The 17,802-nt window shown below is 41.4% G+C and overlaps 1 protein-coding gene across 3 annotated transcripts; it reads left to right on the top strand.

Annotated features, from left to right (window-relative positions):
- The first annotated feature begins 1,198 nt into the window (after nucleotides 1-1,198).
- LOC145443218 (uncharacterized) lies at nucleotides 1,199-17,237 on the top strand. 3 transcript variants are annotated; one of them, XM_080321204.1, is made up of 2 exons: nucleotides 1,199-5,730; nucleotides 15,837-17,237. In XM_080321204.1, the coding sequence occupies exons 1-2, from the start codon at nucleotides 1,636-1,638 to the stop codon at nucleotides 15,882-15,884; spliced, it is 4,143 nt and encodes a 1,380-aa protein (XP_080177330.1). In that variant the 5' UTR covers nucleotides 1,199-1,635; the 3' UTR covers nucleotides 15,885-17,237. The 3 variants fall into 3 exon arrangements, with proteins under 3 accessions (XP_080177330.1, XP_080177331.1, XP_080177332.1); XM_080321205.1 differs by having other exon boundaries at nucleotides 1,200-5,730; nucleotides 15,844-17,237; XM_080321206.1 differs by having other exon boundaries at nucleotides 1,203-5,722.
- Nucleotides 17,238-17,802: the final 565 nt, after the last annotated feature.

Raw genomic sequence — 17,802 nt, 5'->3', positions numbered from 1 at the left:
TAACTTAATTCGTACTCGGCGCTTGGAAAAAATACAGCCTGACTCGTGACTCGTAAACAAATTGTCTAGTCAATTTTCAAGTCATCAAATATCATACCTCGCAAAGTCACGTGTTCATTACGAACCCTTTGTTTTTTTTTGAACGAACGAATGAATTTTGTCAATAATATCGGTAATTGCATATGTCACTATTGATTTGTGGTCGTATTTCAGCCCTCGTGGTTCAGTATAGGTGATAAAGGGGGTGTCTTCTAAAATTTAGGGCACTGAATCATACGTCTTCTTCAATTGTAAAAAGTATTCATGAGGTTCTTGCGGGTTAGCTTATAGATTGTTTTGCTGAAGCATGTTGTTATTTTGTGACGTCCGGAAGAGATTGTCGCTACTCAAAAGGTATTTGACTCGCTCTCACGTACCAAACCAAACTAAAACACCCATTTCGTGAGACGCACGGGATTTAAGATCTTCCTTACGAGGTGCGTTGTTTTCCTCTGCAGATCGCATTTGTACCACGGAGCTCAGATTGCAAGGGCAGGACTATTCAGTGCCGGCAATTTCGTCGCCTGTACATATCAATATCGAAGGTTTAGGCCAACATGCGGATGCCGTTGAGGTCGAAGTGCTTTCATTTCAGTATGCAGGAAAGATCTTCACTAGAATACATCGTTACGCCTAACCACCTCTTCATAATGGATAGTACCCTGTCACCGTGATGCATGGTATGTTTATTGTGAATTTTCTTCTTATATATCAAGCTGTGCTGTTGGCCGTGGAATGCTGTGATCTCGAATTATTAGGTGTCTTGTAAGGGACAGTCAAGTATATATGTGGACTGTGGAGGTTATATCTTGGCTTGAGTTTGGTGTATGTTTCACAATAACTGACGTCGTAGAATTCACCTACCAATGTATTGCTCAATGGTAACGTCTGTTCTGCGTATCCTTAGCTAGAGGAGGAAATGTATTGGCTTACTCTCTGCTTAAATTGCAATGTGCGAGAAGCGCACGCGCAGTCGCACACACAATATCACGCTAAGGTTACGAGCAGTCTCGTCCCTCCGGCAGTTCTCGTTCTTTCTCTTTTCTCCTCTCACTCTTTATGTATCGGGAGTCTGCTGCGCTGCTCTTTTTAGATTCGCCAGTGTTTGAGCTAGCCATTTTGAGAAGACGCTGAGCTGGAAGCGGCGTTATGCTGCTTTACTAAGTAAGAAATATTATTGTTATCGAGATATAGCGAGTGCAAAGGGTAGACTTTCAGCTTTGCGAGCAAGTCATGAGTACGTAGCAATAATCATTATACGACGCGCCGTTTATAGCTTGCAATGTTGTGTAGTTGTATTTGATTTTAGCTGACGATGAAAGGCGATGCCACGCACTATCTGACAGTGAATATGTGTCGTAGATAGCTAAACTATTGCTATAATGTTTAGAGATTATGCCTCATCATTTCATAGGTGACTCATAAAACAGTTTACACGGATCGATACCTGATCCATTTCGCATCAAGTGTAAATCGTAAATTCGCTGCTGTATTAGTATGGAACATTGAAATTTCCTCGTTTGCTAAACTTACTAACCCCATTCTTAGGAATAGATATGCATTTGTAGGAATATTCTGCTCTGAGGTAATTACAAAATGGCGTCGTTCGATGTCAACGCCGCGGCCTCCGAGGCATGGACAGCGCCGACGGCCGCCGTATCGCGCAACGCGAAACCAGCGCCCGGCGCTACTTCGCCTTTGCGCAAAATGGCGAACTCCACCGCGAATGGAAGTATGCAGTCTCATTTGCCTGCGAGCGAAGATATGGCGAGTTTCGAATCGCACATGTTATCTAACGACGTGGCGAGGAATCTACTGTTGCTATCCATGCTATCTAGCGATTTTTCGTTCGCAAACACCATGGCTGGTAACGTCCATCCTCTATTTAATGGATTGCTACCGGTAGCGTTACCGCATCAACAGTTCGGAAATATGCTGCCGCATAACGCGAATATACCTTCGCGACAACAGAACATGTTTGAAAGGACTGCTGCGCGGCTTAAGCAACGTCCATCATCGTTCAAAAGCAGGGGAGCTAGGAATGAGCGAAAAACCGTGCCCTCAACTGTATGGAGATCAACAAATAACGTAGTAGCAGCACCATTGCATATGAATCCGCCTTTGAATGCTACGCCGATATCTTCAGTATCCAATAACAATATGGCTAAAGGTGATACGATACCACTTGCTAGAAATGGACAAGAACGGAATTCCCATGGGATGTCAAGGTCGACAGAGTCGTCCCGTCGAAGAATAGTCGATCTTGGCAAACATAGAAACCAACACGTATCAACTTCAAAAGCCACAGCATCTGCGAGTATCATTCAACCGCACAAACCGGACTCACGTGGCAACCTAAAGCAAACCACATCTTTTACGAAACTAAACCGCCTTGAAGGGTGCTATTCTCGAGCTCCGCACGTAATGAATAGGAAATGCAACGCAGGACCGTACAAATCTCACCAAACTTCATCGTTTAACGAAGTGGAGGCAGCCGCCACGTTGTTAGACATGAGGCTCGGGCAGGGCGCGGGAGATGGAAACGGTTTGCTAGTAACTACAGATCGTAATTTGCACTTATCGCCTTCCCTTGACCCATCCAGATCTCGCGGTTTCCAACCAATTAGCAGCGTGCAAAGTAAGACCGCTAGAACGCACTACCAAGGACCGTATGAGGCAGTTGATTTGTCGATTAAATCGAAATCAAAAACCAGTGCTGCCAATGGCGTTTTAAATTCGAATCCAACAGCGTATCATTGCAAGCCTGCTAGTGGAAGTACTCGCATCGCGCGCAATAATGCAACGGTCGATAGCAGTCGAGAAACGGATATTACCAAAACATCAAGGGCTTACAATCGCGACATAGATACTACATCACTGGTTTCGCAGTACGCGGATTACGTCTGCGCATTTGACATGACCTCTCCCGTCGCGAAAAGTACGTGCGGTAACTCTCAAGTCATAAGTAAATCTCTTATCGCGAATACATCGGCTTCCCAACACGCTTTCAATTACAAAAAGGTAATTTGCGAGAAGTTCTCGCAATGTACCAGCCCGAGTACTATCACACATGTAACTCCACAACGGGAAAGCGTTTCCCGTACCAGTAACACTGCAGTTACTTCTTCTAGGATGGTCACAAGCGGTCTGTCTTCTTCAAGACTTAATGATGTTGCGAATTCAAGCTCATTACCACCAGACGCAGCACGCTACACAAATACTGCGACAAAAGTAACCGCGCGGGCACATACAGACATCACCTCGTCCGTGAAAACAGTAACTAATCGACCCGTGACCAGAATAATCAATGAAGGCATGGATGAATGTACAAGCATATCGGTATCAAAACAATTGGACACTACGCATTCTGGAAAGTTATCATCTCACGTGGCGTATAACGAAAATAAAAACACTTCGTTGGGCGAGGTAACGCGGGAAGGCAAGGCGCCTTCCTTTAGCGACTTGCGTCAGCAGTCAAAAGATACTAATAATGTCGGTCGTAATGTTGAAAGTCACGGAAAGACTGTAGCTGCGTGTGCGCCACACGCGAAATCGTTCAAGTCTTCAAATCTATACCGCATCCGTAATTCAAACTTTGGCGGCTCAAACGATTCGTTACACTCTAGCTCGTCCGAAAAAGGCGGTGTCAAGGAGGCCATCGATTCGGAATCTAGTAGTTCGAGTTCGGAATCGGAGGTCTCAGGCGAAAGTGATTTGGAAGATGAGATAGCCATACCTCGGGTGTCGATGCAAGATAAAACGTCTATCCCGACATCTCCCATCAAGTCGTCGCCCACTAAAACGCGATTCGTTTTAAGTCAACCAAAATTTACGTTGAATAACCACGAAACGAGTGACGAGAGAGGCCCATCGGAATCACAAGAAGCAGAAAATCATCCGAACAAAATTCATCACTCATCTAAGACGCCTACTTCGCTCAAAATTCCATCCACTGTATCGAACGGTTTCTTATCTAGTGCGACGTCCAACGTATCATCAATACCTGAACTGAAATGCGACGAATCCGAAAATCCAAACACTTTCAAATCTAAATTCATAAAAGCCTTGTCAAATCCAGGCTCAAAGGAAGGGCTGGCTGTCGACGGAAAACATCTCCGCGCTTTACTAGGTGATGGGGCGACGTGCTTTTACCACAACAACAAGAAATACGTGCTGACACGATATTTGAAGCCAAAAGAACCGACCAAAGACGCAATCAGTGAGGACGCAGTACAGAGCAAAATGACTCGCCATGTTAACCGTCAGGAGAAATCGCCTCGCTCTCCAGAGCCGGATATGCAGCGTAAGATCGAACCCAGAATATCAGTGACTGCTGTAAAGAGAGATTATAAAAGTGTGTCTAAAGATCATTCGGTGGCAACAGCGAAAAAATGCAGAAAAACGAAAAGGCGCCACGCTGATATTACAAGGAAACTCTCCTCCAAACGTGATTCGAAATCAGGAAGGCGCGTAAAGAGGCCGGTTTTGGATGAAGTTAAGATTACGCCGCCACTCAACAAACGCCGTAGGCGGAATCACGAAATTGAAAATCTTGTTTACGAAGGCGCTGGCGGGAAGACGCCTATACCTGATTTATCGCTTCGCGACAGTGATGTCTTCTCCAACATCAAGTTACGCAGGAGAGAAGCAGCCAAGAGAGGGATAGCCCCGGCTAAGGCGGAGGAAGATGAAGAAATATCAGTGGACAGTGTGCTTTGCAGGGAGAGAATCAAGACAGCCGCTCACAAAAGAGCGATCGCCAACAAGAATAGGAAAAAATCGATTGAGAGTAAGCTTCGCAAATACAGAAAGAAAGACAGATCGATCCAGATTAGGAAAGAGGACCCGTTTTCAACACCGACCAGAACGTGCGTTAGAATAAACGCCGGTACTTCAAGTCCGCAATTGAATCTACCACGCGACACGAATCAAAACCAATTCGATATTCAAAGTTATTCAGTGGAACGGAACAATATATCTGTGTTCTCGCAACAACCACAAAGCACACCTTCAGCATTGACAGATGCATCATCGAATAGTCGAACCGCTTTTACCGATAGCGATGTTGACAGTGAAGAATGCGTAACCTTTATTACAAGCAGTAAAGTTTCGAAAGACACCGCATCGGATAGAACAGATGTGATTAGCCTGTCTAAAATTAGTCCGCGCGATTCAAGAGCGGCGCGCAACGATAAAGATAATAACCCTCGCCGGCGACGCACATCAAAGAGGATTTCTGCGCGGCGGCGCTCTAACGATCGCGGGAGTAATGAGAAAAAGATCGATGATGACCAAAGTTCCGTATCATCCAATAATTTTGAAACAGACAGCACCAGATCGGACAGCTCGTTCCAGGCTTCTTATCGTAACGCGAATAACACGAAACGAAAGAACTGCTCGCAAACTGCCAAATCGCACAGAGGCATCAGCAAATCGAAAGGTCAAAAGCACGACAGCAATCCGCGCGATTTCAGCATAACGTCCTGTTTTCCGGTGGAGCCCGCACTGACGTTGGAGGCCGCGTTTGGGGACTTCAGACCGAGTTATTCGATGAAGATGATCGCGAAATCGAGGGCTTCGCCCGTCGCGCGGAAGTGGGCGGTGGGACAGTCCGCTTTGGGAATTAAGCAACAGTTGCAGAGGGACGTGTGGAGGAATATGACTTTGGAAATGTTCACGAACGGTGAGTCGGTTTTTGGCGATTTTGAATCGGGATAGGCAGGCCTCGAATTGATTGTTACGACCAAACTTGATAATTCCAGTTGTCTAATTGGACTAATTAGAGCGAAATGATAGTAATCCAACACTAATCTAATTTCGTAAATGTTTCTATACACTCTTTTAAATTCTAATGTATTTTCTGGTTTCCTGAAATGCTACAGGAGAATTGTATAGTGCGAAACGAGCCAAGCTTGCCGTACAGGCATTTGCCATTCTTGTGCTTTCGAAAATGAGCTCTGATTCGATATGGACTCGAATTTCCAAAGTTTTCGAATTCCGTAATTCATCCGGAAATTGATGAAAATTATCTAGCTGTCCTGCACTGGTATCAACGTCTTCGATATTAATTATATTCACACGCTCTCGCGCATATTTTGGCGCGCTAATTGATATCTAATCGTTGTTAGTCGATGCACGCTTTAGATATATATCTGTACCGCTAGAGGCCTAATGCAAGTCTTGCATTTTTGATCTCATGCATTTAAATCGAAATTCCTATTCCTTGATTGGTTCCAAGCTCCCCTGCGTGGTATTTTATCGCACTTAGTCCGTCGCACTTAATCCTTTAGTGTATATGAGATAGGCCACTATTATGTTAGATGCTTGGGACTTAATTTGGCGTCCACTTTGCAATACGTTGTATATCATATAACTTATATGACAGCCGGGCAAATAGTTGCCTGATAAAGTCGTGATTCACAACACTATTTTGACGGTATAAAACGTTTTGGTATGGGATAACGGATTCGTATGCCTTAGATATTAATAAATCGCTGTCTTCACTGCATAGCAGGGATATAGATGTCATGGATTACACTGTACATGTAATCTGACTTGATGCGATATTAATGAATCTGCGACATACCGTTACGACTGGGAGTAGACAACATAACAATATAACTTGCAAGTCTTCTGCAGCCTGTACTTGTTGAAGGGTTAAACTAATATGCCCAGCGCTTAGAGTTGGCTGAAGAATGTTTCAATATACTGGGATAACTAGGTAATCTATTGATATTTCAAATCCCTCTTCTATTTTCATAATGCATTCCGCAGTTTTATTACAGCAACGTATCTGATGTAGTAATTACTATGTCTTGGTCGGCTTATAGTTGACAACCAAGCAAACTGTATCAGCGAGCTAAGTGGAATGAGTGCATGACGTAGGAAGTTAAAAAAGTATTTGCATTCCCTGGCCATTTGAATAAATCTATATCATATTTGTTAATAACTTGCAAGCAGGACGAGAAAGTGTGAAACTGGTCGTGGCGATTGGTTTTTCAAATATAGCTATACAGCCTAATTGGACGATTAGAAAATTGTCAGATTTTCCAAATCTGATTAGAATTAGAATTTTAACTACATAGTTCATTCCAAATTAGACTAGAATTCGTATTACTGAATTCATGGAAGATTGTAAATTGAATCACGTTCACTTCATATCAACGCAGAGTTAATTCTCAAAAGCGCAAGAATGGAAAATGTCAGCAAGCATATTTCGTTCCGCACTATGCAGTTCTCCCGTATCATTTTCAGAAAAACATGGAAATTAGATGAGAATTACAATTATAACAAAGAAACATTTCGCAAATTAGATTGGAATTCGATTACCGGCAGTTCGCTATATTTGATCAATTTAGTCAGCAAGAATTATGTAGTTGACCACGCCTACCATGCAGCGGTGTGTTTTACAAATCTACGTAGTTTGTATGTGTGTGTATCTTCAACAATCCGTATCACGTCAATGCAGAGCATTTCGCATTTTCTGTGGGTCGTTTGGTACCGATCGACCGGTCACTTTGTAAATATTATATATTCATGTCTTTAGTCCATCGCAAAATCATCATTCGTAGTCTTATAGACGTGTGACAGTATCATTGACATGCATTATCAATAGAGGCCCGTTATATTGTCAATTTCATGCTGCATTTCCTACTATACTTGGCGTACAATGCTTGTCTAAGAGATGGCAACTTAATGGGTCCTGCGCATAGTTTATAGCTGCCATTCAGTATGACAAAGTGTTAAAACATTGCCTGGCCACGTTAGCACTTGGTATATTTATGTACTGTTGTGTTTGCATTTGGAATTGGCGCAAAGTTCCACAGTTCGTAACATGATAAGTGGTTTGGCATGATTTCCTTCACAATATAATATGCGGACGCTTTGGTACACCTACGTCCTACAATGTGACAGCCGTGTTATATACAGTTTGTATATGGCTCACTCAATGCATTCGTGATAGCCTCCACCTACTGCTACACGTCTCGAGCGCATTCAACGTGAAGCTTTGTCGTGAACCATAAGATAAAAGATAAGCTTCAACAAGTTATATGCAGTTGTAGCGAATGACCAGCGTGTAAAAACTTCAGCAAATTTATGCTTGTATATACGCTTCCTTTATCAACGTCTTGTCATTGGCTAATTCTGTAAACAAGACCTAAGTAAATAAAATATAAGTGTCAATATTGTAGAGGTCTGTACCTATATCTACAGATATCCAGATATTCGTGTTATACCTTACTGTGCAGAAGGTCTTAAACAATATTATACCACTTAACATTAGTCTCCGGTTATCAAAAGATATTACCGTCACCTCTTGTAGTTCTTTTACTTCTGATCATTATTTCACATGGGCGCGGTTGTGCGTGCGCAATCTCCCGATTGAAAACAAAACACCCATCCCGCGAATGATATGCTTAGCGGTAACGAAATAAACACATATGTATGGCCACGAATCCCGATAACCGGTGAGATGAACTCACTCTTTATAGTGCTGGTTATCAGAGATGAGCATAGATTAGGATTAAGTTTTGAAAAAACAGGATTTGTAAAAATTTTTCGGATTTGGATTGGATTTGGATTAGACATTTTTTCGGAATGGATTAGGAATTGGATTGGATTTAGCTATTTTCTGGGAGATTGAAATGTCATGTGGCGAATGGCGACAAACTTTATTCAGATCAGTTATTAATGTACTTATGGTTACTAAGTTATCTTGAATCAAGTGAATCGTTGGTTGTGGAAGAAAATTTTCGAATCCCTCCATTGCATAAATTTGTATTTTTTCTGAATTTCCAGTTAGAATCGGATTAGGATTGGACATGGACTTGAATATGAAAAAGTTATGGATTAGGATTAGGACTTGGATTTGAAGGTTCGGATTTGGATTGGATTAGGACATAGAAATTTCAAATCCGCTCATCTCTGCTGGTTATGCAAAACAGTGGCCGGAAAGTGCTACGGTATGTTACGTGCTAAGTTCCTTTTCGAGTAGATTTGATGCATGTGGCGTGATGTACGCTTACGTTAAGACGGGACAGTTAAGAATCCCTTAATTCCTTACGTGTCAAAATTCGTGTCAAGTGTTACGAGTGTAACTAATAAGCATGTTGATATCAGCCGCAAACCAATATATGTAAGCGTTTGATTGTATTGCATTTTGTCGAGTGTCACTCATCTTGACGTCACGACAGTTTGAATGACCTTGAGTGTTCAATAGTTCAAATACACATCGTTTATTCCACCACAAAGAATATAATGACGTTTTTGCATCACATTAAGGAAGGTATTTTTCGGCCATACCTATTTCAATGCACTTTGTGACAATGTTGGAGTTGATCACGAATTCACATATATGTGTCGTTTTTCAGTAACGTGGGTAGCTTATTACTGCATGTTTCGTAAGCTACGATACGACTATGGCTGGGCATGTTGATTCGAGTACTCGAATCTGAATCGAGTATTAATTGTGATGATTCGACTCAAGTATAGTAAAATACGATTTTTTCGAGTACTGGAATTATACGCTCCTCGCAACTGGAAGTTAATTTATCAACGTGAATTATAGTTTCGATAGTAATTTTCACTGTTGAAGCCTTAAAACCTTGATTTGTCGTATCGTAGCATATGCAACATCGTACAAAGCTACGAACGTTACTAGAATTAGCAGATCTCCGAAGTCATGACCGTTCCACAACATTGTCACCAAGAGCAATAAAATCGGTATTGTTGAAAAAATACCGAAGTATCCTTAACAGGCATTATATTCTTTGAGGTGGCATAAAAGGTTCATACTTTAAATTTCACATATTACGTTCTGTTATGACGTCATATAATGAGTGATACTCGATTACTCGACTCGAAGCATATTACGGGATTCAGAATCGAATCACTCGGGTACTCGATTTTGCCCAGACCTAGCATTCGACCAATCGAGGTGTACAACAGCCTTCCACAGTGGGAAATAGTATCGAAGCCCGCAGTCCTCCCTACCCATGAGCAGCAAGTCAACTGGTTTACATAAAGCGTGTTTAATGCGTTTATCTGGTCGGGCAACGTTTGATAAATATACGCAGCAGTATGGTTTTAGCTTAATCGCGTTGGCTTTTTCCGGCCAGCGCCCTATGCATTGTTGGGAAGATGAGCGAGCCTGACTAATTCGATTGCTCTTGATCGGGTATCAAATGAACTTACGCTCCCGGTATCGATCCGTATTTTCCGGATCTAGAGTCATGTAAATCAAATGGTGGAGGTAGGATGGGGTTCAGAATAGAATATCTTTTAATACGCACTTAAAGTGTATTTTCTCCCACGTTCTAAACAAATCGCTAAATAAATCCCACATTTCCAAGATTACATCAGCACAATCCGCAGATTTGTAATTGCTCACAGAAATTTCCCGCTTTATGTGTTAAAGTTCTCAACTGCCGTGGTCAGAGCATACAATATTCAGTATTGCCGTTTTTGGCATTGGCATTGCATCGTACTCGTGACAAAGCTATGACTTGATCCCGATTTCACCTACATGCCATTTTCACTAACGTACGTAGCTTTGCAACACATTTTCCGCATGTTGCGACAATACCAATCGAGGTTTGGAGGCTTCCACGGTGAAAAATAGTGCGAAAACTATAATTTCCGTTGATAAATTACCTTTCTGGGGTAAGGAGCGTACCATTTCAGTACTCGAAATAATCATATTTCACTGTTCGACTCGAATCATTCGATTTCATCCTCGCATCATGGCGACCAGCCCTGCGAATTGGCTTGCGCAGGATATTGTGGAAGAAAGGCAATTTGGATTCGCATATGGCATATCCTTTTCAAATTAAAAAAGAAATCGCCTGCGTAGGTTCTCGCTTAAATAAATGACTCGTAACAGACGTATGCCATATTCTATCAGGCACTGATGATGAAGATATTGATCGAAACTAATACAATCAATGTGTATGATAGTATATTCACTAATTCATTACATCAGTGCCGTGTACGAAAGTCTTGATGTCATTTGCGATGTGGGGTATCGCGTGAATATGACAATTGTCGTAATACCGCAGTATACACATGAGTTTTCGTTATTTCTATGTAATTTTAGGGCGTAACAATTAGGGCAGGGCAAATTCGAGTACCTGAGTGATGCGATCCTGGATCGAGTGTTAGGCTTCCAATCCAATAACACTGGCTATGACGCCATAACAGTATGGAAGATGTGAAGAGTTCAAATATATACCTTTTATGCGACCACAAAGAATATATTGCCAGTTTTACATCATAATAAAGATACTTTGTTTTTTTTTCGATCATGCCTATTTCATTCCACTTTGTGACAATGCTGTAGGTTGATAACGACTTTACAGATATGTCATTTCCACTAACATGCGTAGCGATACGACCAATCGAGGTTTGAAGGGTTCCAAAGTAGTAACTACGATCGAAGCAATCATTTTCATTGATTCGTTAATTCATGGTGGCCAGAACCGTTTCATTTCAGTACTCTAAAAAATCGTCCCTCATTATACTCTTCTCGTATCATTAGAATTATTGCTCGATTCGGATTCGAGCGCTCGAATGAATGTGCTCAGCTCTGGAAACTACGCTTATATTGTAGATGTAGAGTACCGTACTGCAAAACAATTAGAATCAATATCTGAAAATCGAATGCGGTTCGGTAAGCATAGACCAAATATATTGTGTTGCTTTGTGAGGAATGCCTGTGGATTTATCTCAAGTAGCATTCAGATCCTCGCCAAGCATGTAGAGAAGAATGCGATTACTGCAGTAGTCTCTCGAGTGCGACTATTTCAAACATTTCCTACGTGATATACTGAACGTGACGTGCGTTCTAAATGCGAGCGATCAGTAAATCATTTTAAACGATTCGTAATTGCTTGCAGTTGTCCGTCCGCGTTAAATCTTCGGAAATAATTTGATATGGTGCTTCTTTTCGCGTTCGAAATAACGACAGCGATGAACTTGGAGTAATCCCATCCAAACCAGACCAGACCTTTGATTAATTTCAGATTCTGAAGAGTACGTCTGTAAGAGTACACTCTTACCAAACAGCGTGGGTACTGTCAATTCACACTCAAAGGGTAGTACACGGCGACTGAACCCAACTAAGAATTATATCGCGATTATAGATCATACGTATGCCTATACATGTATATTGTATACCTTTCTCCGTCCCCCCGTTGCGAAATCAAGTCAATATTTTTCAGTATCAGCGAATGATAGTACAGTGCATCCTATACCCATGTCCAGTCAGCGGGATATTCAGGGATAAGCGATGCTACGGCAGTTACAATATAACGAAGTGGCGATCATTAATTTAAAATTGAAGCCGGATTATTTTCAAGACAATGTTCGAAATTAGCGGCACCTATTGCATTAAATGCCGGTTGGTAAACAATACTGATTTAAACACCAGACTACTTTGCGAGTCAATGTAATTCCGCATGAACAATTGTTAATTTAAATGAAGTATGAGATGGCATTTCGCACTAATTAGTGAAATTTTGTATAATATGCTAAATCTAAGACTATAGCTATCTCTTCTGTTAACAACTCATCGCAAATGCGAGCACTACCGTATGTCATCATCTCCGTACTTTATACATACTAAATCTGAACATAGCATTTTAGTATATATCTGAAGCCTATGTTAAAGGGATCTGGTTAAACTGAAGCGTCGTTATGTCGTTTCTAGTGCAGACTTGGGCAACTGCATTATTCTAGTTTTCTAGCATTATTAGTCCAATTGGATCGAAATGGCTTTAATCTAATTCTAATCTAATTTGTGAAATGTTTCTTCGCTCTCATTCGCGGCCTAGTATAGGCCATGTCTAATTTTAATTCTAATCTGATAGCTGGTGTCCCTGAAAATGATACAGGAGAAACTGTTTGTGCGAACCGAGCCAAGTTGGTGTACAGACATTTGCCGCCCTCGTGTTCACGAGAACGGACTCTGATTGGTTATGAACTGCACTTGATTAAATTTACACGTTTTCGCGATTTCAGTAATTTGAATCCAATCTAATTCGGAACAACCTGCGTAGTTATAATTCAAATTGTAATCTAATTAAGAAAAGCTGAAAGATTTCTAGTTGTCCAACTGTGTTGTAGCGGTTACTACCTTGCTATCTTTTGATTTTATCGCAATTCCTGTGGTACTTTGAACTGGCGGAATTCATAATAATAAATTTGATTGATTGATTCTCGCCGAAGTTCAAAAGTGATGAGATAGCGAACCTTGCCAATGGCTTCGAGCTATAACAATAATAGGTATCAAGTCCAACGCATACAGCGCGTTTGTGACTTATTTTTTGGACGAAGTTCAAATCAGACATACATTCTGCATGCGACAGATCGGTGACTCTTACAGGCCCAAGACGAATGGACCATCACCCATCACTTAGCTTCCTCTGATATTGTCGACTGCAGTGTCGTGGGCGTGGTTCATCTGGAATTGCAGTTGAAGTTATGGGTTATATAGTTATATGATAGTTTGGAAGAGCTGGATGGATTCATTTTGATCTTGCAGTGACTTGTTGGTCACCCTCGCGAGATAATGCAGCGAACCAGCAATGCAAATGATCTTTCTTCGTAATATGATGATGAATGATATACCGCTATCCGTCAAATTTCGGCTCACACAAAATCACACAGAGCCCCTTAGTGATTGACCCAAATGTTACCAAATATATGGAACGTAGCTGTGGTCGTTTATTCCACACCGTACCAGACACCACAGTTGGAAAATAGAAGGTCTTTCAGTTTTGGAAATTTTAATGGTTTTAAAATGATAGATACGTAGTGTTTTTCGAATTTGGTTAGAAATAGAATGAATAAATTCGAAAATACTCTGAAATTCAATTCAATTCCGTCTTATAAGGAGATACATTATAAGTCAAGTTCAGTACGTATTAAACCGGAGTTCAGAGCTACAACTCCAATGGGTTGCGGGATCGATCGAGATCGACTCCAGAATTCCTACCTAAGTGCTAGAGGTTTATCCAAGCTCCTCCTCGCCCAGTGATCCGCGCAAGCGGTGTCTTATAAAAAGCCTAGAAGTGGGCCGTGCTACAAGTCGGTCAACACGGAATCAAATGTGAAAGAATATCGGCCTGGTGTAAAATGATCAATGTAGTGAATATCAAAAAACAAGAGCTCATCCTCATTAGCATGACAATGGCAAATGTTAGTACATTAGGCTTGAATCTTTTCGCGATAAGCAGTTCTCTTGTAGCGTCACCTGGAAAAGCAGAAATGTTTTATAATTAAAGATAAAATTAGAGTATAGAAAGATTTCACAAATCAGACTAAGTCTTCCAGGTTCCTGGGTTCCGCAGTGTGGTTACATCAGGTGGTCTCGTGCTATACCCAACTGTTGCTTGTAAATTTCTATGATCATACCATGTTATATTTTTCATTTCAATAGACTAGCAATGAAATACGACATCCACAAAAAAATAGCACGTAAAGCTGTCACATCATGTGCGCCGTATTGTGGCAGCATCACTCGCCCTCACGTACGCAATCATGTAGAATTGTTGCATGCGAAGTTCTTCAGGCGTCATGCATTTTCACCTACTTCAAAATAAATCTATGAATTTTAGAAGAGATGCCGCTGATCCAATAATAATCCAATTTGTGAAAGTTCGGTTGTATGTAATGCAAATTTTAATCCTAATTCCAAGTTTGCGCGAATTCAGTAATTCTAATTGCAAACAAATTTTGAAAAAAGAACTGAGTCGCTATAATTCTTGTTCCACTCCAATGTGGAAAAGGTGAAATGTTACTAGTTGCCACCTCTGCTCACAGCCAGTCGATGTTCTTTGTCACACTGTTTAGTGGTCACCCGAGACCCGATGACATTATTTTCTATACAAAGACGCTTAGCGACCGTGGGCGCCGTTCTGCGTACCGAATGAACCAGCTTGGATTAGGTACGCACGAATACACTCGACCTCTCAGCTTTCTTCCGATAAATATATTACCGTGTGACGTGTAGTGATTGAAGTGGCGAGGATCATTGGCATAGAATTGGAATTCGCTGATTCTGTGCATTTCTGTCAGCAAGTAGCAGATATTCCTACTTAAAGACGGCGAGGACATCATTACCGGGATAGCATTCTCGATAGGTATTAGTCTATTGATACAAGAGCGGAGGTTTCGACAACCAACTGCTGTTTGAATTGTTTGAGTTTCGAATAACGTGACTGAAATGTTAGTTCGCTGCATCGCGTTACCCTGAAATATTTCAAGTAGCTCGGCGCGCGTAAGTGCGAACTGTGTCCGGAAACGTTTGAACCATTTCTATGCTTATTTACTGTTAACCGTTTCTTGAAAATGTCATTGCAACAGTGATTATTATTCGCGAGTGAATCAAATGCCCGAGCTGAGTAATTAGTGCCAAGAACGAGTAATTGGCGACTATGTTGCTTATGTCTTTAGTCTGTAGGTTACGATTGTTTTTAAAATCCCGATAATAAGTAGGATGTAGCAGTCGTTAAGCGCAGACGTATATATGATGAATGTCCCGATTAACGGTGAGATCATGATGCATGCAAAATGGTAGCTATATGCAATTCGTGTAGCTTTTATTTAGTGATACGATTGTTTACATACAATGTTCTTTCCGATTCTCTACTAGTTGCTGACGGTTACCCCTGACGAGTGTCAGTTGAAAATATTTTAGTTTATGTCAACATGAATATACTTTTCAATTTTGCAGTGAGGTTCTGTACCCCTAAGAAGCCCTTCCTATAACTTTTGTTAACATTCATATCTCTTTTCAGGTTGAAGCTGTGCACAATTTCCCCAAACTAGTCACGAAGTCGGCTTGAAATATGTGACTGTGGACTACTGCGGCTTAGCCATGTCAGAAGATTCGTTTAGTACTGAAGAAACGCTGTCCGCGCATCATCATTTTCAACGCGCCGTATGCGAGGCAGTGCGCGCTGTATAGCAAAACATTCAATGACGTAGCCGATGTGTTTCGCTAACAACAAGGCTGTCTTTTGTCTGGAGACTATGCTCGTGTAGAATGACACGTCTTTAGACGCGTGTAGAATGGAATTTCCTCTCTCATATGCGGTCGCCTGTTGAAATTTCAATATGGCGGATCGCAGTAGTACGTTTTGAGAATATGGAACTGACGGGAAACTGATTGTGGTTACACGCGGCGTCGTATAACTGTGCTGACCTTTCCTAAGAGTTTAATGCGAATGCTGTCGGTATCGAAATTGCGGTGTATATCAGTTATAACTTTCGCTACATATACAATAACTGTGAATAGCGATGCTCGATCATCTCTATCCGAAGCGGCTGTGGAAGCTGCATTATGCAAAGTTGCTTCATCATTTACAGCTGTACTATGGTAGCTAGGTGCTGATAACCACTAGCTACTGTTGATGTAGTTATATTTATGCTGGTAGTTGATACGCGTGATGTGTCTAATAACTCTATACATTTGATATACTACGTGATTCATAGTATGTCATCGACTTGTACTTGGTTGCGGCAAGTATGAGCCAATCCTGTATACTGAATATCTTTGAATATATAGAGGGCCTCCATTGGAGGTACAGATGTCAGTGAGCATTGTTATACAGTGTAATGAAATAGGTATGGCCGAAAAAAACAAGTGATCCTCTGATATCGACTTGAAGCCAAATACTCGGCCCTAGTGTTAAGTATGTAGCGTGGAGAAGTTATTGCTTTGTCAAAATTCTGTGGTTCGACTCTTTTTGACTACGGGCACCCAACAGTCAGAGCGGGCTCACGGTCACAGCTTATCTTTAGAATATGCAAAAACAGATGTAGGCTACTCTTACCACGATGCAACTGTGCTTTGTACTGCTCGCGGACGGGAAGTAGCAATAAGTACTGTAAATTGAATGAAGCCGATTATGTCGATATCGAATGTACCATTATTTCGACGCGTTGACTCATTTCCGCCATATGTATAGGATGCTACTACATCGCTTGCAAATTATTATCAATTACAATATGCATATCACAGTCCAACTTTCCCGCTAAATTATCGCATAACGGCGTGTAGCAATAATAATGCTGTGGTCGTCTTGTATACCGATCACCCACTTTCACGCTATTTTGTGTTTTGCGTCGCCGTCGATATGTAACAGCTCTAGACCTTTTGGTGTTTGACGAAATATAGACGGATTACTCTTTTGAAAGTGTTGCAATTGAAATATGTTCGACGGGGATTTGGTAATTCAGTTTTGTTGCACCTGAAATTGAAATCTTACGTGGGTGGTATTGTGCAGTATGTTTTCATACACATTGAGGATGTAAGCCGAGTGACGTGGCTGCTATTGAACTACAGGGAGTATTGCGGATGTAGGCACTAGACAGACTCGTAAAAACTGCCAATCTAGTTCGTTGACTGCCAACTAACAACTGCTGTTAAAGGTAGTTCTACTTCTAGTTGCTCATTTTGAAAAGTGAGTAGTTCTAGTTACGGTTTTTGAGAAGTAAGCAGTTCTAGTAGCGCTTTAAAAACAGTTGTCGAACAAGTAAAAATCACGTATCGCCGACTGGCATATGTCGTGATACCCGTCTTCCGTTGTGTGATGTTCTTGCATCCATCGCTAGCTCTGAGACATGGGATGAATTTTTATGGTCGAAGCCCTCCCGTTTCTAACTCGAAAATCTGTCCTTTTGAATCACCGATTCTATCTCCGATTCCGATAAAATAAGAATGAATGAGTTGCTTCGCAATTGAATCTAGTTTTTTTAGTT

This window comes from Botryllus schlosseri, chromosome 7 (genome assembly GCF_051294905.1).
Source record: "Botryllus schlosseri isolate E-star chromosome 7, Bs_hap1, whole genome shotgun sequence".
Lineage (NCBI taxonomy): Eukaryota > Metazoa > Chordata > Ascidiacea > Stolidobranchia > Styelidae > Botryllus > Botryllus schlosseri.
This window is presented reverse-complemented; position numbering and strand designations above follow the sequence as displayed.

Excerpts from the sequence above, each read along its gene's own strand:
- LOC145443218 (XM_080321204.1), top strand. The coding sequence starts at position 1,636 with ATGGCGTCGTTCGATGTCAACGCCGCGGCCTCCGAGGCATGGACAGCG. Across the intron at positions 5,731-15,836 it reads TGTTCACGAACGGTGAGTCG|GTTGAAGCTGTGCACAATTT; the intron begins GTTTTTGGCGAT and ends ATCTCTTTTCAG.